Source organism: Gorilla gorilla, chromosome 11 (assembly GCF_029281585.2).
Source record: "Gorilla gorilla gorilla isolate KB3781 chromosome 11, NHGRI_mGorGor1-v2.1_pri, whole genome shotgun sequence".
Taxonomy (NCBI): domain Eukaryota; kingdom Metazoa; phylum Chordata; class Mammalia; order Primates; family Hominidae; genus Gorilla; species Gorilla gorilla.
Genome location: NC_073235.2, coordinates 41,202,097 through 41,229,083, shown reverse-complemented (window position 1 = coordinate 41,229,083; position 26,987 = coordinate 41,202,097). Strand labels below are relative to the sequence as shown.

The 26,987-nt window shown below is 37.6% G+C and overlaps 1 protein-coding gene across 1 annotated transcript in view; it reads left to right on the top strand.

The window, feature by feature from the left end:
- The window catches only part of NXPH2 (neurexophilin 2), a 116,394-nt gene extending 89,649 nt beyond the window's left edge, over positions 1 to 26,745 (top strand). The window contains exon 2 of the mRNA XM_004032610.5: positions 24,233 to 26,745. Within this exon, the coding sequence (XP_004032658.1) occupies positions 24,233 to 24,976 (744 nt within the window). The 3' untranslated portion in view covers positions 24,977 to 26,745. The remainder of the gene's footprint in view (positions 1 to 24,232) is intronic.
- Positions 26,746 to 26,987: the final 242 nt, after the last annotated feature.

Below are 26,987 nucleotides of genomic sequence, written 5' to 3'. Positions count from 1 at the left end.
CTGCCCTTGTCATTATTTTTAAATGGATACTTATCTGCTTACCACAGTATTCATTGGCTATTTGTATATCTTGTCTATGAATTGTGTGGGTTTTTTTTCCTTGCCTATGTTCCCATTTTGATTTTTACATCTTTTCTTGATAATATGTAAAATCTCTTTATCTGACAAGGGAATGAAGCTTTTTTCTACCATGTTTATATGAAATAGTTTATCAGTTTATTTTTGCATTTTAACCTCACTAGTCAGGTTTCTGATTTCAAGAAATATTTAATATTATTCTTTTATTTCTGAATAAAAATCATTTTTACCTCAAAAAAATGTGTGGAGTTTTTGAATCAAAATACATGAATATATAGATTTATTTGGGCAGAAATAATATCTTCACATTATTGGGCAGAAGTAATATCTTCACATTATTCATTCTTCCCAAGCAAGCACCTGGTGTCTTCGTTTAGTGTAGACCTTTGTTCCTCTCGGCAGAGTTTTATAAATTTACTTATAGAAATGCTAAACTTTCTTGCTAAGGCTATTCCTACATATGTTAAAATTTATGTTGCTACCATGAACAGTATTTTTTTCAAACTACATTTTAACACTTAATATTAAAATTTAGAAAACCATTTTTGTTTATCAGTCTTTCACCTAGCCACTAATATCAATTTGGAATTCTTTTCCCTTGGTATTCTTGGATTTCCTATTTATGCAACTTATTTTTCTCACTAGGCAATGATATAGTCATGCACCACATAATACCATTTTAGTCAACAGCGAACTGCATATATGATGGTTGTCCTATAGGATTATAATGCCGTATTTTTACTGCCCCTTTTCTATGCTTAGACATGTTTAGATATATGAATCCTTACCATTGTGTTACAATTGCCTACAGTATTCAGTACAGCAACAGTTACTACATACCATATAGCTTAGGTGTGTAGTAGGCTATATACATCTAGGTGTATGTAGTACACTCTATGATTTTCACACCTGCTCCAGACACTTGCAATAGCCTGCAAAATAATCTGGGAGTAATGCATTCTAGAATATCTGTTGCTTACCTTTGTGATTGCGTGGCTGACTAGTTGAATAGCTTGTGTAACTTATTGATATTCTGTTGAATGTATGTCACTTTCACACCATCATAAAGTCAGAAAATCATAAAATTGTAAGTTGAACCATCATAAGTCAGAGACCATCTATACTACAAACCACATTCCAGGTGGCTTAAAACAACAGAAATTCCCTTATAGGCTGCAAGCTATAAGTTTGAAATCCATGTGTTGGCAGGGCCATGACGTCTCTGAAGCCTCTAGTCCAGGGTCCTTCCTCACCTCTTCCAGCTTCTGGTCGCCCCAAATGTTCCTTGGTTTGTGGCAGCATAACTCCAATCTCTGACTCCATCTTCAGAGATTGTCTCTGTCTTCACAGAGTCAATGGTGTCTACCTTTGTGCTTCTCTCCTCTTATAAAGACACCTGTCAAATTGGATTAGGGTCTACCATAATAACTATCTTGATTACATCTGCAAAGACCCTGTTTCCAAATAAGGTCACGATCACAGGTACCCGGGGTTAGGATTTGTTGAAAGAAAAATCCGAGGCAAAATAAAAATTTAGAGTTAATTTGTGTAAACAACAGTTCCTCAGTTGGGAGGCATCAAACCAAAAGAGGTGTAGTGCTCCACTGAGGAAGCATTAGAGGAAAATATTTACCAGGTGAATATGGAAATAAGACAAAGCAATTATTTGGCTGGTTACAGTTTTTTAAAATCGACTTTTTTGTTTTACCTTGATGGAAAGTCTTCGATCATATAATTATATATTTTAGTTGGCTGCTCTTGATTGGCTGAGGTTAAGTTTCAGGTTAAGTTTCATTTTTCTTTAACACAAGCATCTACCAGAAATGACCCAAGTTTTACTCATGTTTGCAGCTTAAGTAAGATGAAGGCTATTTTTAAAGCCTACCAGGTTTTGTTTGCCCAGGAATTTTTCAGGCCCCGTTTTCATTTTCATTTTGCTTTAACAGACTTCAACATATCTTTTTGAGAACACAATTCAACCCATAACACTGTCATAGGTGGAGCAGGCTGGAGCAGGCTGTTCTGTTGATGGGCAGTCCTCATGGTTAGAAATCTCATCCTTTTCCCAAGCCACGGTTTGCCTACCTACTGTCTCTATACTCAGACCTACAGTGAACCACTGTGAATCTCACCTGGCTAATGCTGGACATCCCTGCGGGTACACCAATACAGCTCTCTTATAGTTTATTGCTTCTAGAGAGTCACATCTTTGATGAAAAAAAAATCAAGACATGGTCACCATCAAGAATCTATAATTTATATGGCAACCTTATACCAGTAATTCATGGAGGATACTGCAGAAATTCACACAATAAAGCTAGGCAATCAGACTTGTGGGTTCTGAATATCCTGTTCTTCATTCTCATCATCTGTCTCAGAAGTTAATCGCTAATTCTGATGGCTCACATGGCAGAACATGTGAGTTGATCTTTTCCATACCCAAACCAGCCTACTCCTAAACATAAGTCTTAGCTTATGTTTTCAATCTGACCAAAGGCAGGTGATGGAGGGACTCCCATGCTTTCGTAACAGCAAGTTCTCTCTTGTAAGTGTGTAGTCGGTAAGGAAATGGGGGATCAGCAGTTACATTCTTTAGCTTTCTTGTAACTGACAATGATGACCAGAACAGATGGCCACTCCTAAGTGTTTCAGTTATGTTGAGAGGTAAAGCATGAGGAGCACAACACATTCATGGAACAAACCATGAAAAAAAGTCAAGCAAAGGCATTAAGAAAGAAATAATATGGAAAAGAGGAAAGCAGAGTGTTTTTAAAGGTTAGAAATCCATTAATAGCTTGTTTGAATCTTCTTTTAAAAAAATATGCATGAAATGGAACTATAACTTACATGCATTGTAAAATGAAATGGAAAAAGTTTAATTTATATGAACAAAAGGCTTTCTTGAGATTCTGACAACTGACTGAGCTAAGATTTCGAGACAGAGTATAAGAATTAGTGATGAATTGAGGAGTGAGACCAGCCAGGCCTCTTCTAACTGCTTTCTCCTCTGCTATCCTCTGCTATTTGTGTAATATCTTTATAAATATTAGAAATCTCCAGGTATTTTGAGGCACACACGTTTTAAAATTAGGCCATAGTCAGATGAGAAGTGAGAGAGATATCTAAAGACCAAATATGCTATGCATAAGAATGATGCGTGTTGTGAACTTATTAAATAAATTAAAACTAACAGTTATTAATTTCATCTGCTTTCTCTTGGCCCACGTTAACAATACTTGCTCCATCGTTTTCATCTTTAGCGGACATTTAGGATTAATCTTCAAGAATTCTCTTCATGGCAAAAAGGTACCTGGTGAAGACCCAAGACAGATAAGAATTTTTAGGCAAAACAAAACAGAGAGAGGGTTGCTTATCATTTGAGGCTTGTTTTAAAGCTTCCGTTACACATATATTGAATATTGTTGAAATATAAAAATTGACCAGAACTGCAGTGGCTGATGATAAACAAGCATTGATGTTTCGGTGATATAAACATGACCTTCATATCTTGTGGAATTCATACCAGCAGTGACAGTGTGACAGTGTTCAGGAAAAATCAGGGATTGGGTCTGGATTTTTCAAGAATCTGCCTCAACAGGAACCATGAAATCGTGGAGGCAGAATTTAGGCAGATCCCAGGCTTTGTGTGAGCTCCTTAAATCAGAATGACTCAGAGCTGAACTCTGCAGGCTAATTCTGCAGGTCATTCCACATTCAGACAACCTCATCTATAGGGCAAAGCTCTGATTACCTCTTTAGCACCTGTACATTGTAGCTACTACGCTATCACCTCACTTCATAGAGTTACACACACCCTCTATATTTTGGTTATGTTATTAACCATAAAATTTGATGTCTTAAGGCCACAACCATTTTATTACATCTTATGATGTTATGAGTCTGAACTTTGGATAGGGCTTAGTTGGCTGTTTCTTCCACTTCTGCTTTTGGAAAGGGCATTGACTGGGATTGCTCAGTGGTACTCACCTGACAGCTGAACTGATCTGGAAGGCTCAAGATGGTTTTGCTCACATACTTGGGTCCTTGGAAGGGATGGCTGGCAGTTTGCACTCATCTGGGCCCCTTTCCATCTCCATGTATTTCAGGGCCTCCATGTGTGGTCTTTCCAGCAAAGTGATTACACTTCTTACCTTGTCTCTCAGGTTCCAAGAGTGCATGTACCAGAAAAGTATTACTTTCTCCCAATAGTGAGGAATAACTTCCCTGATGCAGAAAACATAAGGGGCTAATTAGGCAAAGGGAGATTAGGAAAGAGGCAGCATTCAGGCACAGAGAAATATTTGCTTTTAGAATGAAGACAGACTCAGGAAAACTATCAGAAGCATTCACACATGCTGATAAAAGACTGTCGATTAATATATGTCTCTCACATTCAATCTGTGCATGATAGAAGATGTACTGGTCATCAGTCATTTTCAGATGCTATGGAATCATTGGTACTTAACTCCCTGTAGTGATACTAGAAAGAACACTCAACTGGGAATGTGGAGACTTCAATTCTAGACTTTCGCTTAATTTTAAGGGCCTCAATTTTGTAAGTTGAAGAATTTTGCAGTTGGAATAGAATCATCACCTGGAAACCCAACAAGTACTTATTAATTGTTTACTTCAAGTGAGACACTCACCTTGATAATCCAAATGTTCTTACCCCTGCCCACTTTTCCAAAATCACCTTGTGCCCTTTCTCCACACTAGCCTCATGCAATTCTCAGAATTCACCACACTTTCCCTGACTAGAAGGCTCCTCACATACTGCCTCTCTGCCCACAACACTCCTCCCTTGTGATGGCGAGCTCTGGCTAACTATCCCTGTGTGAGTTTAAATGTCACGTTCTCAAGATGGTCTTCTTTGGCCACCCAATCTAAAGGGTCCCACCTATTCTCTGGTGCATCTCGTGTTGGGTTTCTTCTCTGCACTTTCCATGGTTTCTATTTATTTTCTGAATGCATTTGTTTACAAGGTTTCTGTTGGTCTCCTCTAGACACTACCCTCCATAGAGTAAGAACCATTCTTACCATTGTATCCTAGTGCCCAACGTAGTGCCTGAAATATGGGGGTGTCCCCCAAGTATGTGTGAAATGGATGTTACAGGACACTGTAAGTAACTTGCAGCCTAGTGAGAGATGGTGAAACAAGGCCAAACATTAATGTGTCTTAAGAGAGCCATGAGCAAAGTTTTCTGAGTTTTGGTGTTTTTTTTTTCAATTTCTGAGTTTTTTGAGAGAAAGTCAAAGACAGTGAGTATATAGCAGTGAGTGGATTGTGCATTGGAAAGCCAGAAGGACCCATCTCTAGAAGCACCTTCTTAACCATTTAATGAGTCTGAATTCTATTATCAGTGCAATGGAATGCACTGAGGAGGGTGAACAGTGGAGGGACATGGCCTGGATGTGTAAAGGTCTCTCTGGATGCTGCGTGTGAAGCAGGTTGAAAGGGTGAGATGGGACATGAGCATTTCTGAAGGTACCCAGGAGAGAGGTCATGTTGACAATGGGGGAACAGAGGTACACAAATGTAAAATGGATTTGGAGATAAAATATACAAATTAGTGATGAATTCAAGAGTGAAAACGAGGGAGGTATCAAGAAGAACTTGAGGCTCTGGGTTGAGCCAATGGGGGAAGGCGGACAGAGATGCATAGGTGGGAAGGATGAGGCATGTGCCAAGGGAGTAGAAAATGTTTGCAGGAGGAAAATCAGAAAGGAAATCAGCACAAATGACCTTATTATCGCGTAAGGGACAGACATTGTTAAGGGGAAGTTTACATTTCAAGATTGTCTCTGAGTTTCTGGATAACTTTACTTTCTGACCACTTCCTCCCTCTGCCACCCCCTCAAGCTACTTCCTGCATGTGCAGGCCTATTTGTTCCACCGCAAGTTCTTCTTTTTAAGAGATGTTGCCAGTGTGATCTGTACATCATCATTGTTCAGGAGCATCAAAGTGAACTGTTTAATCAGCAAGTCGATGAGTTCATGTCTTGATATTTCTCTGTACATAAAGACCTAATGAATCACTTGTTGCTCCTCCCTCCCCAGTAACACACTGGGGCTATTCTGCTAGATATTAAGTATTCCAGCTTATTTAATAGACGGCTAAATTTGCCTATAAAAGCCAAATGCAGTACAGTGAGAAATGAAGCATTTTCCTATGCGATTTAGGTCCAGAACACTTGTAGTCTGAAATAATCAGATTTCCCTATAAAACTGGGACTGATCTGAATAATTTCTTCCTTGGTACTTTACCTCAACATGGGCACTCCTGGAAAAGCTTGCTCCCTCCTTGGCAATTTAGTGGATGCTTTGCTAATTGTCCCGTGTACGCTGGAGGACACTCCTCCCAGTAGTCTTTCTCTCCCCTACCCTGTTAATGAGGGTAAGTCACAGTCTTTATTTTCCAGAACCATTCTTGCATCTGACCAAGCCCCTCCACCAAACCCAACCACTCTCCTCCTCTGGGGCCAGGAGTCTGAGATTATATTTGAGTCTCCAAGGGCTAAAACTAGTAGGACCCCATCAGGAATGGTTTGCAGCTTCTCGCTTTGTTCCTTGTTCAAGCATGGCTCTTCTCTTCAGGTTTCCTAAGAAATCACAGTCAATTAAACTTCATGGCTTGATCCCCAATAATTTAGAAACATGATATGGTCATTTGGGTACATTCCAATTCATAAAACCTCCAGGAAATTTCAGGGAGAAATGGCAATATGAAAAATTCCAGGGGAAAATTTAACCAAGTCATAAAATTAGTATTGAAATGGCATTGGAGCTTAGTGGGGAGGCTTACACATTTTCAGAAACATATTTATTAAACATGTGTGCTTTATTGCCCAAGGCATTGGAAACACAACAGAGAATAAGAAAATGTCCCTATGTTTAAGGAGTTCAGCCTAGTGAAAGGACACAAACCAGTTCAGGTGCTACTATAGGAGTATAAAGGCAGTTTCGGCCGGGGGTTGGGGGGGCGGTGGTGACCAAGTCTATCAGGATGTCAAGAGACACTTTATGTATGAAATGCTGCCATGAACTGTTTTGAAGCTGATATGACTGCAATGATCATCTGTAACTTCTGATTTCAAGTTTCATTTTTGTCATAAGATCCTTACTGCTGTCATTCATGAAGCTTTCAATAATAGTTGTTACACATCTGAACTCATATATAATGCATTAATAAATGGTACTGGTATCTTTTGTATATAATGGAATTCTACGAAAGTGTACTTTAGTGGAGAAAGGGTCCCACTGCTGAGTTTGTAACCACTGTTCTAGGTAACAGGTTGCTAGGTAAAGACTTTAAAAAAAGATGCCTTATCTGAGCATGGTGGCTCACACCTGTAATCCTAGCACATTCGGAGGTTGAGGCAGGTGGATTGCTTGAGCTCAGGAGTTCAAGACCAGCCTGGGCAACATGGTGAAACCCCATATCTACTAAAAAATACAAAAAGTTAGTCAGGAGTGGTGGCACGTGCCTGTAATCCCAGCTATTCAGGAGGCTGAGGCAGGAGAATGGCTTGAACCTGGAAGGCAGAGGTTGCAGTGACCTGAGATTGTGCCGTTGCACTCCAGGCTGGGCAACTGAGCAAGACTCCATCTCCAACACAAAGAAATGGAATAACATTCCATGCTCATGGATAGGAAGAATCAATATCGTGAAAATGGCCATACTGCCCAAAGTAATTTATAGATTCAATGCCATCCCCATCAAGCTACCAATGACTTTCTTCACAGAATTGGAAAAAACTACTTTCAAGTTCATATGGAACCAAAAAAGGGCCCGCATTGCCAAGTCAATCCTAAGCCAAAAGAACAAAGCTGAAGGCATCACACTACCTGACTTCAAACTATACTACAAGGCTACAGTAACCAGAACAGCATGGTACTGGTACCAAAACAGAGATATAGACCAATGGAACAGAACAGAGCCCTCAGAAATAATACCACACATCTACAACCATCTGATCTTTGAAAAACCTGACAAAAACAAGAAATAGGGAGAGGATTCCCTATTTAATAAATGGTGCTGGGAAAACTGGCTAGCCATATGTAGAAAGCTGAAACTTGATCCCTTCCTTACACCTTATACAAAAATTAATTCAAGATGGATTAAAGACTTAAATGTTAGACCTAAAGCCATAAAACCCTATAAGAAAACCTAGGGTTTTCTAGGCATGGGCAAAGATTTCATGTCTAAAACATCAAAAGCAATGGCAACAAAAGCCAAAATACACAAATGAGATCTAATTACACTAAACAGCTTCTGCGCAGCTAAAGAAACTACCATCAGAGTGAACAGGCAACCTACAGAATGGGAGAAAATTTTTGCAATTTACTCATCTGACAAAGGGCTAATATCCAGAATCTACAATGAACTCAAACAAATTTACAAGAAAAAAACAACCCCATCAAAAACAGGGTGAAGGATATGAAAAGACACTTCTCAAAAGGAGACATTTATGCAGCCAAAAGACACACGAAAAAATGCTCATCATCACTGGCCATCAGAGAAATGCAAATCAAAACCACAATGAGATACCATCTCACACCAGTTAGAATGGCAATCATTAAAAAGTCAGGAAACAACAGGTGCTGGAGAGGATGTGGAGAAATAGGAACACTTTTACACTGTTGATGGGACTGTAAACTAGTTCAACCATTGTGGAAGACAGTGTGGGGATTCCTCAAGGATCTAGAACTAGAAATACCATTTGACCCAGCCATCCCATTACTGGGTATATACCCAGAGAATTATAAATCATGCTGCTATAAAGACACATGCACAAGTATGTTTACTGTGGCACTATTCACAATAGCAAAGACTTGGAACCAACCCAAATGCCCATCAATGATAGACTGGATTAAGAAAATGTGGCACATATACACCATGGAATACTATGCAGCCATAAAAAATGATGAGTTCATGTCCTTTGCAGGGACATGGATGAAGCTGGAAACCATCATTCTCAGCACACTATCGCAAGGACAAAAAAACCAAACACCGCATATTCTCACTCATAGGTGGGAACTGAACAATGAGAACACAAGGACACAGGAAGGGGAACATCACACACTGGGGCCTGTTGTGGGGTGGGAGGAGGGGGGAGGGATAGCATTAGGAGATATACCTAATGTAAATGACGAGTTAATGGGTGCAGCACACCAACATGGCACATGTATACATATGTAACCAACTTGCACATTGTGCACATGTACCCTAGAACTTAAAGTATAATTAAAAAAATAAAATTAATTAATTAATAACAATTTGTACAACTTTTTGTGCATCAATCATACCTCAATAAAGTAGCTTTTTTTGAAAGACAAAAAAAAAGACATCTCACAGCTAAATTTGCATTTTAGAAAATTTACTGGGCCTAATTCCTAATGGGTGGAGCTTAACATGAACTGATGGCAAGAGAGAGACTGTGCCTCTTCCTGTGGTCTGAATCATCTCTTAATTCCAGGACAGTCCTGTTGAATCTTTTCCAGGACTTCTGAGACAGATACGGGAAGAGGTTGCTGGTGGGAGAGAAGAGAAAGAAGACCCCACTAGGAGATCACCAGAGAATTAGAAAAGGCTTTGATTTTTATCTCCTTAACAAATAATTCCAGATGCGTGGAAAGACGCCCCTCATTTCCATTATATTTCCTGGTTGACTGCTTTATTGATTAAGTTTTAATTAGGATTTAAAACATTTCCCAAAGTGGTCTAAGGAAATAAAAAGTTGTGAGAGGTCCAGGAAGTTACACACTTCCAGTGAGATTTATTTTTTCAATTTTTATTATGAACTTATTGTAAATCAGACACCATAAGAGGGGCTAGAGACATACGATGAATAAGATCAAGTAGCAGCCATCAAGGAATATACAAGAGGAAGAACCAAGTCAAAAAACAAAAATGATAATAATAAACAGTGTGGCAAGCATGGTGACCTATACTTTGATGGTTTACTCTGGGAGCAGCATGGAGAGACACTTGGCCCTAAGTCCAAACCTGTGATTAAGTCACCATCAAGTAACCTTATATAGATTGTCCCCAGCTTACTTTGGTTCAACTTAAGATTTTTCAACTTTGTAGCGTCATGAAAGCAATAAGCATTTAGTAGAACATCAATGAATTACATAAGATATTCAACACTTTATTATAAAATGAGCTTTGTGTGAGAGGATTTTGCCCAACTATAGTTGCCCAACTAAAGTAAGAGTTCTGAGCACATTTAAGGTAGATTAGGCTAAGCTATGACGATCAGTAGGTTAAGCGTATTAAATGCATTTTCAATTTATGATATCTTCAACTTAAATTGAGTTTATTCGGACATAACCCCATGGTAAGTCAAGGTGAATCTATAACTAGGTTCTGTGGAGGATACAAGAAAGCAACAGGCATAATTGAGTTATGAAAATAAGATATTTACACATGAGCATATCTATTAAAATCAAACAGGCTCTCCAGAGATACAGAACCAGTAAGATAGAGAGGTAGATATCTCAAGAGCTGTACTTCAAGGAATTGGTTCACATGATTACAGGGATTGGCAAGTTCAAAATCCATAGGCAGATCAGCAAGCTGGGAATTCTTGGGCGGGAGTTGATGCTGCCATCTTGAGGCACAATTTCATCTTTTTCAAGGAAACCTTAGTTTTGCTTTTAAGGCATTCTAACTGATTGAATAAGGCCAACTCCAATAATCAAGAATAACCTTTTTAACTTAAAATCAACTGTTTGGTCTGGAGAAAACACCAAAGATGTGGCTGGGCGACTTTTGCCAAAGACACATGGATGCAATCTGTCATCTCAGCAGAAACCAGGAATAGAGGTGCAGGTATCCAGTGAAGATGTGTGGAAGGCCCTCTTGCTGATGGGTTAAACTCCCATGAATTTCACAGGAGACTGAAAAAGTTTTGAAAATTTTATACTGCCAGTAATATTGCCAGCCCGGACTGATAGGGACAGAGAAGGGAAGAAATGAAGGAAGCATGACTCTGAGGGCAGAGCCATGGATGTAAAGGGGACTCTTGGGCTAAGAGGGCAGGGCAGCCACCCCAGCAGGTCCAGAGGACAATGATGCTTGCTCCTGCCCGGAACAGTCCCAGTTCCTTCTGGTCTGGACTTGGATGGCAAATGCTGAAACAGGAAAGTGTCATCCAGGATTTAGGGAGGAGGTCTAGATAAAATTGACCCTGATTTGGATTTAGATTTTACTTGTAGTGATTGCAAGATCTTTTTTCCAGAGCATTTGACCTATTATGCAACTAAATACAGTATATTGTTCTTAAAAATAGTTACAGATTATATATAAAATATGGATCATTTATATTACAGATAGAAAATATGAATTAAATATTAAAATGTTAACAGTTATCAGACTTTAATTTTTCTGTTTTCTTAGTTTCATTTTCTAGAATAAACTTTTTACTTTATAATGAGAAAAATTGCTTTTTATTTATAAGGCAAATATATTAATCAGGTTTTTTTTGTTGTTTGACTTTTTGTTTTGTTTTGTTTGTTTTTGGTGTTGAGTCCATTAGAGTATTACTATAGAAAGTACAATGGCCTTATACAAAGACCAGATTCCTAGATTTATTGCTGCCTCTCAATACTTGGACCTTGGACAAGCCACTTAACCTCTCTAAGGTTATTTCCTGCCCTACATACCTCATAAAGTAGATGTAAGAATCAAATGAGGTTATTTGTGAAGGCTCTGTAATTCTCATTAGAAATGTCAGGAATGATTATTGCAAAAATACTTTTAACACAATTATCAGTTTCAAATGCACAAGTAATAGGCATTTATATTTTCAGTGGATAGATATTTTATAGTTTGTAAACTGTCACTGAACTTAAAAAACATATTTATATTGGATCATAATGAAGTAGCATATTTATATAGGATCTTGTAAAAATCCCCAATACACTGTGAATATTTACATTTAAGTGAAATACTGTACTATGTATCTAAAAAAGTTGGAAAATTTATTTTAAATTAACAAATGTCATGTTTGGTGAAAGAATGTAACCAATAAATTAATGCTAACATCATGAACAAACACAACAACAACAAAAAGTGGACTGATTGTAGATACAAATCATATCTACAAAATCCCTTCATGGTAACACCTAGATTAGTGTTTGGTTAACTGGATACTATAGCCTAGCCAAATGGACACATAAAACTCACCATCACAGTGAGTATGTGCTAATTGCCAAATTAATGGTACCTGAAGACCGAAATATTAAATGGATTTGATAGTAAAATACAAAGCATACACAAAGTCACTTTTCCAAACCCACACCGCCTGTGTCTTCTTCCTCCCCTGTATACGTCTCCTCATCCCTCACTGAAACTCTGCCTAAAATGGCATGGAAATAGAATAATCTGGCATTACTACTCCTCACTTGACTGTTCTTCCCTCCATTGCAACTTTCCTTTTTAAATGCCAACTTTTAGCGGTCAAGACATAGATTCATGTTGTCTCTCCCAGGCCATTATATTTCAGAAGTATATATGTGTTCCCATCATGTGAAGCTCATGTCTCTCATTGAAAACTTGAATGATGAAAGTGGACAGTGCCACTTGCCATGCTGAGTCACTTACTCCTTAGCAACAAAAGCAGTATTTCAATCTACTAGATTATCAAAAGAATACCTTGTTTGACTTTGCAAAACTTGTATTGAGACTGTGATCTGACCCTTTTTAACTCAGGACACACAGCCATATCATATTTAGCAGCCCCTTCCAACAAAGCATCTTTAACATTTGTTTCCAGCCCGTTCATAATTTGTTAAAGAGCTCTGTTAATTCAGCTTTCTAATACAAAATAAAATCTAAGTTTTCTTTGACACTATCCTCCTAAATATTTACGGAGAACTGTGGTATGTGCATGCATACATGATATTTCTGTGTGTCTAGAGTGTGTAGGCATGCGTGCATGCATGTGTGTGTGTACTGAATTTTTTGCAGAGGTTTGTGTCACTGATTTTTCAGATTACTGTCATCAAGATAAAATAAGAATTGCCATATTTAACCTTAGCAATAAAACTACTGCCAAGCATTGCAATCTAGTTTTTTTGGCTCTTACTGCTAAGATTTCTGTCTTCACATTTATGTTTCCTGTTAGTTCCTGTATCAATTTAGAATAACGTAAAGGGTAGCTATTAAAAGATATCTGGAAGGTAAAATGAATTTGCCACTCTCAGCAGAAAGGATGTCCACTGTTTAGCTTTCTTCTCCTAAGCAATCATTTGTTTTTCAACTTACAAAATGAATTTTGGAACAATGCCACATTATGCCACAAAATATTAATAGGTACAATTAGTACATTGATATATGTTTGATTCTATCATTTTTCATTCCTTTTTTGTCATTCTTCTTTTAATCTACTGTGACAGTTCTGTAATGGAGCACCAGAAATATGACTCTAGGGCAAGCCACACTACTAATCATCAAAACAGCATTGTATGCTGTCCGGCAGATGCATGTTCCTGTTTTGTCAGCAGGGATGACATTCTGCAAAATTTCTACCCAGAGAAATGCTTTCCAAGGTTTGTTTACAAGCAATAAATTTAATGGTATGCTGAATTTGATTATTAATTATATATTTTCTTTGTTGTATTCAAATGGGATGCCGATAAAATTGATCATGACAGGTTTTGGGTTTTTTTCTGTTGTTCTTTTTTCTGCTGAGCAGCTTGTCATTTTAGTTTTAGCTGCAGGATATAGGACAGTACTGTCAAAGCAATCTAACTATATATATATGTAAGCAACTCAAATGAGGCTTTGAACCGCCTTTTATTATTGGTTCTATAATTCTTCAACTGTAAAGGGATCTGTAAGCCACCTCTAGATTGTATAATAGTGGTCACTTTGGGGTTCTTGGCTTAAATTAATAACCCCAGTGAAATCATTAATGACCACCAATATAGATCCCATCGTTAACAACACCATGAACAAATCCATTCAGAAAGCCACTTATTCTTCCAAACTTGCACTTAGCAATGGTCATCATTCTGAAACAACAATAATAAATACTTATAGGGTATCCAAGACCGATAAGCCAGCTGCCTTTAAAAAAATATTTGTACCGATCTGTATGAAATTTTCTCTAGTAGCATATGCCAGTCCTGTTATCAAGGAAAAGCCAACTTTCTCTCCCAGCTTGCTGCAAATCCACACATTTGGAGTATTCAGCTCATTCAGTTTAGTCTTGGAAAGTCAAAATTTTCTTCTTTGATAAGTAGAGGACTACATATTTTTGGTGTACTATAAAATAGTTACAACATTCCTTCTTCGTGGTAGGTGATCTATGCAATCTATGCATTGTGTATTATATATGTTATAGCAAGTGCTTCATATTAAACCAGTAAAGACATAACACTTTATATTGAGTATAAACACAGAAATCTGAAAACATTCTCTTAAAGTATAGATGCCTCTTCAATTGTATGATTATGGGGGGAAATTAGGTTGTTTTGCTTTGCCTTTCATTTAGAACAATCAGTAATCCTTGTGAAAACTATGGGTGTTACCTACATTTATTGTCTGTTAGCATATTTTTAACACACCTATAAACATAAAGACAACTCTATATTGTTTCAGAGTATTCTTTTTAATCCATAGTTACCTACTTATCAAGTAGCACTAATACATATTATATTGATTATATAGAAGAGGGCTATAGCATAATCATGACAAAGGGCTGACTGTCTCAGAACCCAAGACTGCATCTTATGCACCTTCAAAAGCTCTTTGGAGGTAGAAAGGTGAAAGGCCAGGCCTGCTGAGGTCATCACTTCCAAGCACTGTAGCTGGTAGCTGCAAGTCAGGAATTCAGCAAAGACTGAACATCGGAGCCTGTTTATGGTCATGAAAATAGTCACCAAGTTAACCTTTCACTAGGAAAAAAATATAACTGTTGTCTTACAATGTTATCACACTTTCATTAGTAATTATAAACAAATCGATATACAATTTGGAACCAGATATAAAGGAGTATAAATTCCAAGATCAATTGGTTTTCTTGTCACAAATTCATTGTTTATCAACTATCAACCAGTAAGTCCTGGATTTCATTTCACTCATCCAAATAAAGATATTAATTGTTTAGTTCTGTTCACTCCCTGCCCTGTTGCTTACCCTGTTCCTTTAATTAGGATTAGCATTTCCACCTTCTGATGTACTGAGATGTATGTATATATAGAGAGAGAGAACAAGAGATGGGACCTTGTGAGAACTATGACTAGGTGAATTGCTTGACCCCCTTGCTGTCTGCAAATTGTCTGAAGACAGGACCTGTGTCTGTCCTGCTCGGCAGTGCACTCTCAGTGCCTACAGCACAAATGTGGGCTCCTGAAATGTGTTTGAAAAGTGTGTGTCAAATAAGTGTTTAAAAAAATGAACTCATACATTTGTGAACCTGGTTGAGGGTCTCCTCACTTCTTTGTGGTGCAGTATTCACCTCCTTACAAGTATTCCTACCTGTAGACCAGCCTCACTCTAATTCACTTTCCACTTTGCATCCTCCTTCATCTCTTTGAAGTGCAACCATATCTTGTGCTTTTCACCATTTTACTATTAAGAAAACCAAGCCCAGAGAGGGAATGTGGCTTGCACAGTGTGCTAGGATGGTTAAGTTACAGCACCCATTAATCATTTTTATGCTCCTGACGCCAAATCCTTCTAATAAATCAAAGCACTTCTGTTCCTGTCTCTTGCTCTTCCCTGCTTGTCCTGATTGACTTCATTGCCCCTCCTTTTCTTATTCATTTCTTTGCTCTTGGGACAATTTTTCTGATTGGGTAAATTCAGCCACTGGAGGACGCAGTAACAGATTTTTTTCTGCAATGCACTGATTTGATTGGGACACTCCACTTGTTCTTCTCAGTCCAATGATTAGCCAGTACAATGTTAGAATACAATAACATTCCTCTGATTGCAGGTATAGGCAAAATCAGTGAAGCAATAAACTTAATCCTGCAAAAATAAAATAGTATTTTTGTGGAAATATTTCTAAACTGATTTACGCTTTCCATTTTCTTAAATAGGGTGTGTTAATGTCACCTAGTCTCTTCTTGCTGAGTCAGAAAGGGCATATATTCAGGCCTCGGCCCGGCGCAGTGGCTTACGCCTGTAATCCCAACATTTTGGGAGGCCGAGGCGGGTGGATCACCTGAGGTCTGGAGTTTGAGACCAGCCTGAACAATATGGAGAAACCTTGTCTCTAGTAAAAATACAAAATTAGCCGGGCGTGGTGGCGAATGCCTGTAAACCCAGCTACTCGGGAGGCTGAGGCAGGAGAATGGCGTGAACCCGGGAGGTGGAGCTTGCAGTGAGCCGAGATCGCGCCACTGCACTCCAGCCTGGGCGACCAAGCGAGACTCCGTCTCAAAAAAAAAAAAAAAAAAAAAAAAATCAGACCTCTCCTACTACCCCGGTGCCACGTAGGTGAAGAGTCAATATGTGCTAATAAACGTGTCATTTAGACTTGTTAAACACTGGCCTAGGACAGCAAGGGTGGTGGCAATATCTCTTCCCTTAGTGTCTCTGTAAGTAACAAAAGTACCACCTATTAGGACTGTTCTGATAAAGGCATGATTTATATTAAACGGAAGTTGAACCCCAGAAGCTCAAAGTTTTAAATGCTTTTTGTTTAGTTTTCGTGAGTTTCAGTGAGTGCGGAGAAATCTCTTCCCTTTGCGGTTCAGGATTCAACCCAACATATAGCTCCGGAGAAGAAGCGGAGCTATCACAATGATGAACCTGTAGGAAAGGGTTATCTTATAAACGTGGAAAATATCTGACTGTCATAGAACCCAGAGGAAACCAAGTAGCGTTTGTGTCCCTGCACCACCCAGAGCACTACATATAGAATCATCCTTAGTGATGTTTTCTTTCATTAGCTCCCTTCCCTTTGATAAACCAGTTGACCTGCAAAGAAAGCCGCACCTAAAGACTAATCCTTTCTCACTGGATGTGTAGAATAAAGTAAAATGGGCAGGCTGCTAAACTGAGAAGGGATATTTGATTCTAATGTAGTCAGCAAGTAATTCTAATTCTATATAAGATATTCATAGAATAAGCTCTTTTTTATAGAGCTATCAACTATCAAAGTGGGTACAATTTTTAAGGAATTAATATTAAATAAAAATAAAATAGCAATATGAATAATGGTGATGACAGACACATTAACAACATGTAAAATTGCCAGAATAATTTAGAAATAGTCTGTAAATTCCTGAACAACTCTGAGGTTATTTTAGATAATTCAGTGATACTGTAAAGAGTTATAAATTGAAATTTTGGAGTTCCTGACTTAAAAAAAAAAAATCCTAAACCAAGTGCCACGGAATTAAAGGTAATTTCAACTAAGGTTATAATAACAACAGTCTGCAACCCTTATGAGAATTCTGAAAGCAAAACCTTAAAAAAAATACATTTGCTCTACCTCAGCCAGATCAAGATTAACATTATAGTGACACGTCACAGTGACAAGTTGCTTAGCATGTACCCTTGAGAGGGAGTGATGAAAGCCGCACTTTACCTCGTGTATTTCCTTCTCAAAACCCCTAACCCTAGTGTAATCATGAGAAAAATATAGAATAAAGCAAAATTGAAGGGTATTCTACAAAATATCTGCCAGGTACTTCAGAAAACATTTAAGTTCATCCGAAACAAGGAAAGTCTGAGAAACTTGTAACCAAGACAAGTTGAGAATCTTTGTAACCTAAGGATTGGTGATGACCAAATTTAATGTGGGATCCTGCACGGGATGCTGGAGCAAATAAAAGACATTAAAGAAAAACTAAGAAGATCTAATTAAAGTATGGACTTTAGTTAGTAATAATGTATCAATATTGGTTTAATAGTTGTGGCAAATATACTATAGTGTTAGATGTTAACGGTAGGGGATACTGAGTGCAGTGTCTGGGTGCAGGGTCTATGGGAACTCTTTGTATTATGCAGCTTTTCTGTAAACTAAAATTATTCCAAAATAAAAATGTTTATTAAAAAATATATAGTGAATACAGTTTAAAAAGTCTCTTCTGATATAATGTTTGCAGAGGAAGATGCTTTTTAGTTTATAAATTATTTCCATAATTTGTGACAGTTCTCACATCTGCTACTATAAAATTCATTGCAGCTTCTCTGCCTCTTGGGAAAAAATGCATTTAATTATCAGTAAAATTCAACTTTAGCTTGTTATGATGAATGATTTGAACCTGTCAGCTTTTCCCCCCTAAAAACAAAGAACCAAAATGAAATACAGTCTTATTCCTCTACTCCCTTCCTTCCACCTGCTTCATTTAATTGATGAAGGCTTCTGCATTTATTAATCTTTTTGAGCTCTTCTGTAAGATGCAGAAAAAGCTAATATGATATCATTGTATCTAGCTAATGTGTGTGCTTTGTGAAATTGATACACTCTGCCAAGACATAAATTACTTAAGGTTTGATAAATGTGTTGAAATCAAGGAATGTTCAAACAGATAAAGCACAGCAATTTTTCTTTCTTCCCCTTTGTAAAACTCCATTTTATGCTTGAGGTTAAATGTTTTTGCGTTATTATTATAATATGATGGGGGGAAAGACAGCAGGGATACTGAAATTAGCACGAAGAGCCCCAGCAAACACAAAAGTAACCAGGAATATACAGCTACGTGTTTTGTAGATAACATTTAACAATCTTGCCTTGGACAGAGTGGATTACCAGCAGATTCAGAACCACCTACATTCTTCTCCCAGCATGTTGTATCACAGAAATTGTCTGTTCAGGAATGAGGGCACCTGCCAGACACTTTATATTCTCAGCTCCCTTTGCTGATTCATGTAGTAGATTGGAATCAAAGATCTACAAACACATTTTGTTGGCAAAGAGAGCTCACCTGGGATTTGGATGTGACTCAGATGCCAGTAAGACTAGAAACATAGGGAAACATTTGATTGATGTTTTGGGGTAGAGTGGGTTGATTTCTACTTGGTCATTAATTTATCACATGGCACTGAACAAGTTGCTCAATTAACCATTAATCAGTTTCCTGGAGGCTTGAGAATTCATAGAAACCTTTGGAGACACTTCTTGAGTAGGAGGCATGAGATTATCCATTGGATCATGGAAGAGCCATCAGTCATCGAATGCCTTAATAGGCCCAGTAATTTCCATCCATTCTTTTAGTCCTTACAGCCAAACAGCAAAGGAGATGTAGGTGAGAAAACTGAGGTTCAGGTCATACACTTGAGCAAGGGGTGACAATGGCATTAGGCAATAAATCCTGTGCTCTGATATGATGGAAACATCATATCAGGCTGCTTCCCTATTGGGAATATATGGGTAAGCAGTGGGGAGGTGGTCAGGGTTGTGGCTCATCAGCCTCCAGTCTTCTGATTAGGTCTTCATGTTGAGCATGTGGACTGGGGACTTAGGTCATATAACCATCTAGGTAGACCCGGTGTAGAAAAGGGTGCCTGAGCTCTCAATAGTGATGTTATAAAGTGATGATTAATAACAAGAGGAAGGTTGAACAAGTTACACCAAGGCTGAAAGTTGGGAGGGGAGATAAAATTGTCATCTGTTTAAAGACATAGAGAAATATATTTGCCCTTTACATTATATTCTTCTACCAGTAAATCACTGTCAGATAGCTTTTTGAGATTTGGGTTTAGATTTGGAAGTCAGCACTTGTGAGAACTGTCCGTGTATTTTAAAGTAATAAACGGATGAGGTTGTACACAGTTTTTCCAACTTGGCTAATGTTGTTGTCAAAACAAGCTAGAAATATGATGTGCTAAGGAAAGCCAAATTTTTTTAAAAAGTGCTTTTATATAGATTTATATATATACACACGCACACACACATATATGTATATATATGTACTTTTTACCTAAGGTACTGCCAGTGAATGCTGTCACTGGAAGAGAGAAACATTATATATCTTTGCTATTAGCTAAATTTTATTATTTTTTATTATATTGACTAATCTTAAAATCAAGGGCTCTTTGAGCAGGTTTGGACCTCAACAGTAGTGTGTTAGAATGATTTTTTTTTAGAAATGTAATTTCATTTCAAATTCTCATATAGGGAACCTTTTCCAAAGAACAAAACAACTTTTGTAAAAGCAAATAATGACACTGAATTTATCTGTTTGAAAGATTAGAATGTTTTCTACTTTCATTTTTTTAAAGAGAGTCACATATATTTGGTTCATGTTCTCTTACAACATAAACTGCTATCAGGAAAGTTTTCAGATCTTTGAAAATGTCTCAGTAATGTCCTATTGCTATTATTATTACTATTATTATTATTGAGTAATCTCAGAACCATCACAATGGAAGTCCTAGTGATAAGAGAAGGATCTCTTAAGGTATCAGTGTCTATCATGTATTTGAAAGTGCACCAAGATCAGCTAAGACTACATGATTGCAAAACTTACTGGTTGTTGAATGATGGGCTCAATTTTTATGAGTTTATCAGTAATGTGAAAGTGAGGAGAAAATTGGGCAAAGCACTAAAACAAGAAAAATGAACCAGGCAGAAAAAAATTTAGGGAAACATATAACATTAAACAAGCACTTTAAAGAAAAAGAGGGCACGTTGCTGCTGATAAAAGAATATTTTTATACTTGTGGTTGAAAAAATACTTTTGAATGAAAAATGTATTTTAGTTCTGCTGATAAAGTGTCATGGTATTTGTAATAAAGCAATTAATATTATGATATATAAAGGTAAGAATCAAGACATATTTTTAAAAGCAAGCTTAAAGGGGAAAATGTCAGAAGGGCTCTATCCCATGAAATAGAAGAAGGAAGGTGGGAGTGAGGGAAGAATTTCAGAAGCTGTACCAAATCAGGGAGTAGAGATTGGGAAGTAAGGGAGCACTTCTTGTAAACCAGATGTTCCGCAAATGGTAGGTGTGTCTGCAAGCATTTACCAAGCACGGTGAATCTCATGAAATACTGGAAACAGGTGAAAAATAGGTAGTAGACTATGGGCAGCAAGAATCATGATCACAGAAGAGAAATTGGACCTTGATTAGCAAGAGCTTCTTGTCTGCCCATGCATCCTTGGCCCTCTTTCTGGAGAGATGCTGGGACAGGTCACTTGGACCAGGCTGTCTCCATTCTCAGGAAACTCAAGTCAGAAGCAGAGTCTGGGTGTTGAGCTCCATGGGCTATTACCAAATGATTGGAATGAAGTTTGCACACATCATGAGTAAGAGTATTCAAGGGACTGGACATGATGGTTCGCTCCTGTAATCCCAACACTTTGAGAGGCCAAGGTAGGAGGATCACTTGAGGCTGGAGTTCAAGACCAGCCTGGGCAACATAACAAGACCTCATCTGTATAAAAATAAAAAATTAAGCCGAGCAGTGGCTCACACCTGTAATCCTGACATTTTGGGAGGCCGAGGCAGGCAGATCACTTGAGGCCAGGAGTTTGAGACCAGCCTGGCCAACATGGTGAGACCCTGTCTCCACTAAAAACACAAAAACTAGTCAGGCATGGTGGCGCATGCCCGTAATCACAGCTACTTGGGAGGCTGATGTGCAAGAATTTCTTAAACCCTGGAGGTGGAGATTGTAGTAAGCTGAGATTGCACCACTCCACTCCAGCCTGGGTGATAGAACAAGACTGTATTAAAAAAAAAAAAAAAGAAGAAGAAAAAGAAAATTAGTCAGGCATGGTAGTGTGCACCTGTATTCCTAGCTATTCTGGAGGCTGAGAAGGGAGAATCACTTGAGCCCAGGAGTTTGAGGTTGCAGTGAGCTATGATTATGCCTCCAGCCTGGGTGACAGAGTGATATCCTGTCTCTAAAAATAAATAAATAGTATTCAAGGAACTGGAAGTCATTATGTTAAGTGAAATAAGACAGACACATATTCTCACCCATATGTAAGAGCTAAAAAACTTGATCTCATAGAAATAGAGAATTTTGATAGTACCAGAGGTTGGGAAGCATTTGAGGGTGGGGTGGGGGAAATGAAGAGAGATTGATGGATGAGTACAAACACAGTTAGATGGAAGAAATAAGTTCTAGTCCAGGCATGGTGACTCATACCTGTAATCCCAACACTTAGGGAGGATGAGGCAGGAGGATCACTTGAGGCCAGCAGCTTGAGACCACCTGGGCATCAAACTGAGACCCCATCTCTACCAAAAATAAAAAAATTAATCCCATTTTTTTAAATAAAATAAAACAAGTTCTGATGTTCAAAAGCAGTGTAGGGTGACTATACTATAGTTAGCAACAATGTGTTGTATATTTTAAAGTAGTTTGAAGGGAGGACTTGAAATGTTCCCAATACATAGTAGTGATAAATATTCGAGATGATGTATACACTAAATACTCTGACTTAATCATTACACATTTTATGCATGTATCAAATACTCACGTGTACCCCCATAAATATGTAAAATATTATATACCAATAAGAGAGAAAAAAGTGTGCAAAATCAGAAAGCTGTAGTTACAGTATCAGAAATACTTTGAGCCAGAAATCCAGAGTAATGATCCCTCTTTCCCTGGGGAATCTGCCAGCCTTTCAACACCAGGAGAGAGAAAGGAGTATCAATTCAGGGTGTATAAGCCCCTAAGAAGAGGCCATATGGATTTAGGTTCTCAAAATGTAAGAATATGCATCATACCAATTTGTTCTGAATTTTTTAAAACTCCAGGAATGCGGAAGAAAATCTTCCAAGAAATTAACCAAAGGGAGAAGTATATGTTGTAGCACCCTCCCATCCTTACCAAAGCAAAAAATAATTTTAAAGAAACCTATCTATACATTTTGAGTCCTTGAATTCTTAAAGTGATTTGGGGACTAGACATAGGTGGAAACACTTTTCACAAAGCCCTGTTAGGATTTAAGCTTCTAAACTTTTATGAACATACAATAGATAACCTCATGTTATCAAACTATACCGTCTAGTCAAATGCAGTGTTTATAATCCAGGCTACGTCTCTCATTTATTTTCAAAATTGGATTGAAAGCAATAATTTTGGGAATAATCTGAAACCATTTTTACCAAGTGTTTTGCCAAGTTTGAAAGGGCTAGAGAAAGTACATAAACACAGCCTCACTTCTTTGCTCATCCATTTCATCATGCTGACAGTTTTCCGTAGAATCATTACAAGAGTGGTTCGTGCCATTAGAGATAAGAGGCTGTGTTTCCACTAGAAACCTCTATTTTCCAGACTTTTTATAAATCATCCATAAATATTCACTCCATGCAACAGCATCATATACAGTGATCCTGTCCCTCAAAATCCATATCTACTTAACTAAATTATTTTTAGTAAACATGGGGACTCATACTATACAAAGAATAAAAAGAAAAATCAAATGCAAATAAACTCTTACGTTTCGGTGGCTATGATTTGAACCAAAATACTGAGGAACCCATAAAACAATGCACATGACAGCTTCTTAGCAATTATTTTAGGATATAATTCAGTTGTAATAAAATTTATTAACTCATATATAACCTATTAATTCAAAATATACCTCTCTACGTTACTTTCTGTTTTTATAAAGGCAACTAAATTTTTACTTCTATTTTTTCAACTAAAACTTTTTGTAGAACTTTCTAATCCTCATCACATGCTTTTTTGTTACAGAGTTTGAGATGGAATTATATAAAGAGCTATGAAATTACACGTTATAAGCCTTAGAATGTAATAATCCCCTTAATATTTCCAAATATACTTAAAAGACTTATCAATATCATTGACAGTTTTTAGCTCCTTTGTAGATACCTTCAGCACTCTATTTTTGTCTTCCACCTGAAAGAAAAGAGTTGACAATTTAATGATTATATCAAATGAGAAGTCAAAATATACTACTTCCCCCAATCTGGAAAAATAGAATTGTGAAGATCAGGAAACAGAGACTAAAATCACATCAACCCATTAAAATGAAATACTTTGTTCTTAACCTCACCATTTTTAATTTTTCATACTCGCAGTTTTCCATTGCTTGAATTAAATGCTTATCTTGTTACGCTGTTGAGCCCCTCTGTGTGTGTGAAATGCTGTCGAACAAGAATCTAAATAATGTTGAAATAATTTCCCTTGCGCTTTGACTTCAGTTTGAGTGCACAGTCACGGCACTAACCTAAAGTTTATTTCTCTTTCTTCTTTTCAAACAGCTATTTTGTGACAGTAAGGAAGTGGTGCATGCCACGGAGGGGCTGGATTGGGAAGACAAAGATGCTCCGGGGACTTTGGTCGGCAACGTGGTGCACTCAAGGATCATCAGTCCCCTGCGCCTGTTTGTTAAACAGTCTCCGGTGCCCAAGCCCGGCCCCATGGCCTATGCAGACAGCATGGAAAACTTTTGGGATTGGCTGGCCAACATCACGGAGATTCAGGAGCCATTGGCAAGAACTAAACGGAGGCCAATAGTGAAAACAGGAAAATTTAAGAAAATGTTTGGATGGGGTGACTTTCATTCCAACATTAAAACTGTCAAACTCAATCTCCTCATCACAGGGAAAATTGTTGACCATGGAAATGGAACCTTCAGTGTGTATTTCCGACATAATTCAACAGGCCTGGGCAATGTTTCAGTGAGCTTGGTACCACCCTCCAAGGTGGTGGAATTTGAAGTTTCCCCCCAGTCTACCTTGGAGACCAAGGAATCCAAATCTTTCAATTGTCGCATTGAGTATGAAAAAACAGATCGGGCGAAAAAGACCGCCCTGTGCAACTTTGACCCATCCAAGATCTGCTACCAGGAGCAGACTCAGAGCCATGTGTCTTGGTTGTGCTCCAAGCCCTTCAAGGTCATTTGCATTTACATTGCCTTTTACAGTGTTGATTATAAACTCGTGCAAAAGGTGTGCCCTGACTACAATTACCATAGTGAGACCCCATACTTATCTTCTGGCTGATCTTCCTGCTGTGGTGGAAATGAGGGATACATATGTATTTGATTAGAATGACAAAGAAACAAGCCCAGCTCTTTATGATAAAGGATCCCTTTTGTTTCTGGCAGTGAACAATAGTTCCCTATCAGGTTTTCAAATTTAAAAAAAGAAAAAGAGACATATTTAAATGTGAAATTTGTTTGTTTCTATTGTAGGTACCTTTATCTAAAAAGTTAAACTGTTTATGAAACCATCACTTTCATGCAAGATGACTAAGTTCTAGAAATCTTATTGTTTCTCTGAAAGAAACATCAATGATAGCAATATGTGACAAGAAGGAACAAAATTATGCATGTGACAAACATTGCTCTTGAAATGAGCCTGCCTTTGAAATATGTTTTGGAAGGTTACCGCAGAAATAGCAGATGCGGTAAAGGAAAAGATTGTATTTGATAGATGAATTGTGTTTTTGACATTGGACCCTTTTTTTTATATTTCTATCTTTTCCCCTATCCATCTGTGCTGTTATTGATATGAGAGAAAAAAAGGTAAAATTTGTTTCAAAATTCGTGTGTGAAGTTACAGTGCCACAGTGGAACCAAGTTCCTTATCATCTGAGCTAGAGTTGCGTGGAATGTGATTTGAGCACTGAGCCCTGTGTTGGTCACCATTCTTATGATTCCCTCTGAGTTTGAATACTGATGTAATGGGAAAGCAAATCTGAGAATAAGTTTGTTGAACAATAACAAAAATCATGATGCTTTTAGACTCTTCTGATAAATTCAAATGCTGTGGAATTAATCAAAAAATGACAAAATTTGTATGCATCCTATAGCTTAGAGCTTTATTCAATTCATTCGATAGTGTGATTCTTTACACATGTGTAGAACAGCTCTGAAGTTGAGTGAAAGTGCTTGTTTCCTAGACTAGAATAGAAAACAAAAGTGGGAAGTAGAGGGAGGAAATTTCAGGATTATGGATTCATTATTTCTAGCCTCCCAGATTAAGTTCTCTTTGCATTTAGTTAATATTTGAATAAGAGATCAAACTCTATGTGGAAATAGAGAGTTATATTTAAACATTTCTAATTATTAAGTGCTGACAACCAAGATACCTGGCTTACCAGACTTTTGAAATGACTTTCAAATTAATGTCACTTCACAGTCAGTGCCCTTCTCATCTTCCCTGTGGGGGTGAATAGCAGTCCTATATGGTAGAACTGAATGATCATTAAATTAGAACAGAAACAGGGGTCTGGCTGGCCAAGAAAAAGGCTTCTAGAACTCAGGACGCTCATGGAATGGTCACTCCTTTTACAATAGATGTTAACTTCTTTCTCCCTTCTTATCTGTAAAATATTAATTAAAGTAAAACATTAAATTGAGGACTAAAGGAAGAGAAGTCCTAAACAACAAGAAATACTCTTACCACACTGTTCAAAAAACCAAGAGCTCTGTTCTCTATTTTATATCTTCATTTCTTTCCTTTTACCGGTAATATCTGCAGTGTTCAATTTTTGTCTTTTGTAAAAACTGTACTAAGCTTAGTGTGTGGTAGTACAGGCTTGAAGTTCTTGCTCTGAGTTCACCACGTGTTTTTGTAATTTTGTGGTTGGTGATTAATATTTTGAGACATCTTTTTATTTTCACCTAGAAACAAGAGTAAAATATTATTTATTGTAAAATATGTGGGAATCATATATCTATATATATACTTAGAATTTTCTGTGTACAGAGAAAGTATGTGTACACATTTCTATGTAAATAAAAAGAATTTGCTAGATCTGTCACATTAATCCTGGGTGGTTATTTTTTAAAGACTCTGTTCTCCTTGTTTCTTTTCCTCACAAGGGCTTATTCTGTGCATGTGTGTGTGTGTGATACCAATTGAACAAGAAGGTTTCCCTTAGATACATGTTAAATAGGCATCTTGGCTGTGGAGATTTTAAAGTAGGGCAAAAGAATAACTCACATAAAACATTTTGTACATAGCATGGCATCTAGTAAGAAAGAACTCTACTTGTGAGCTGCCATTA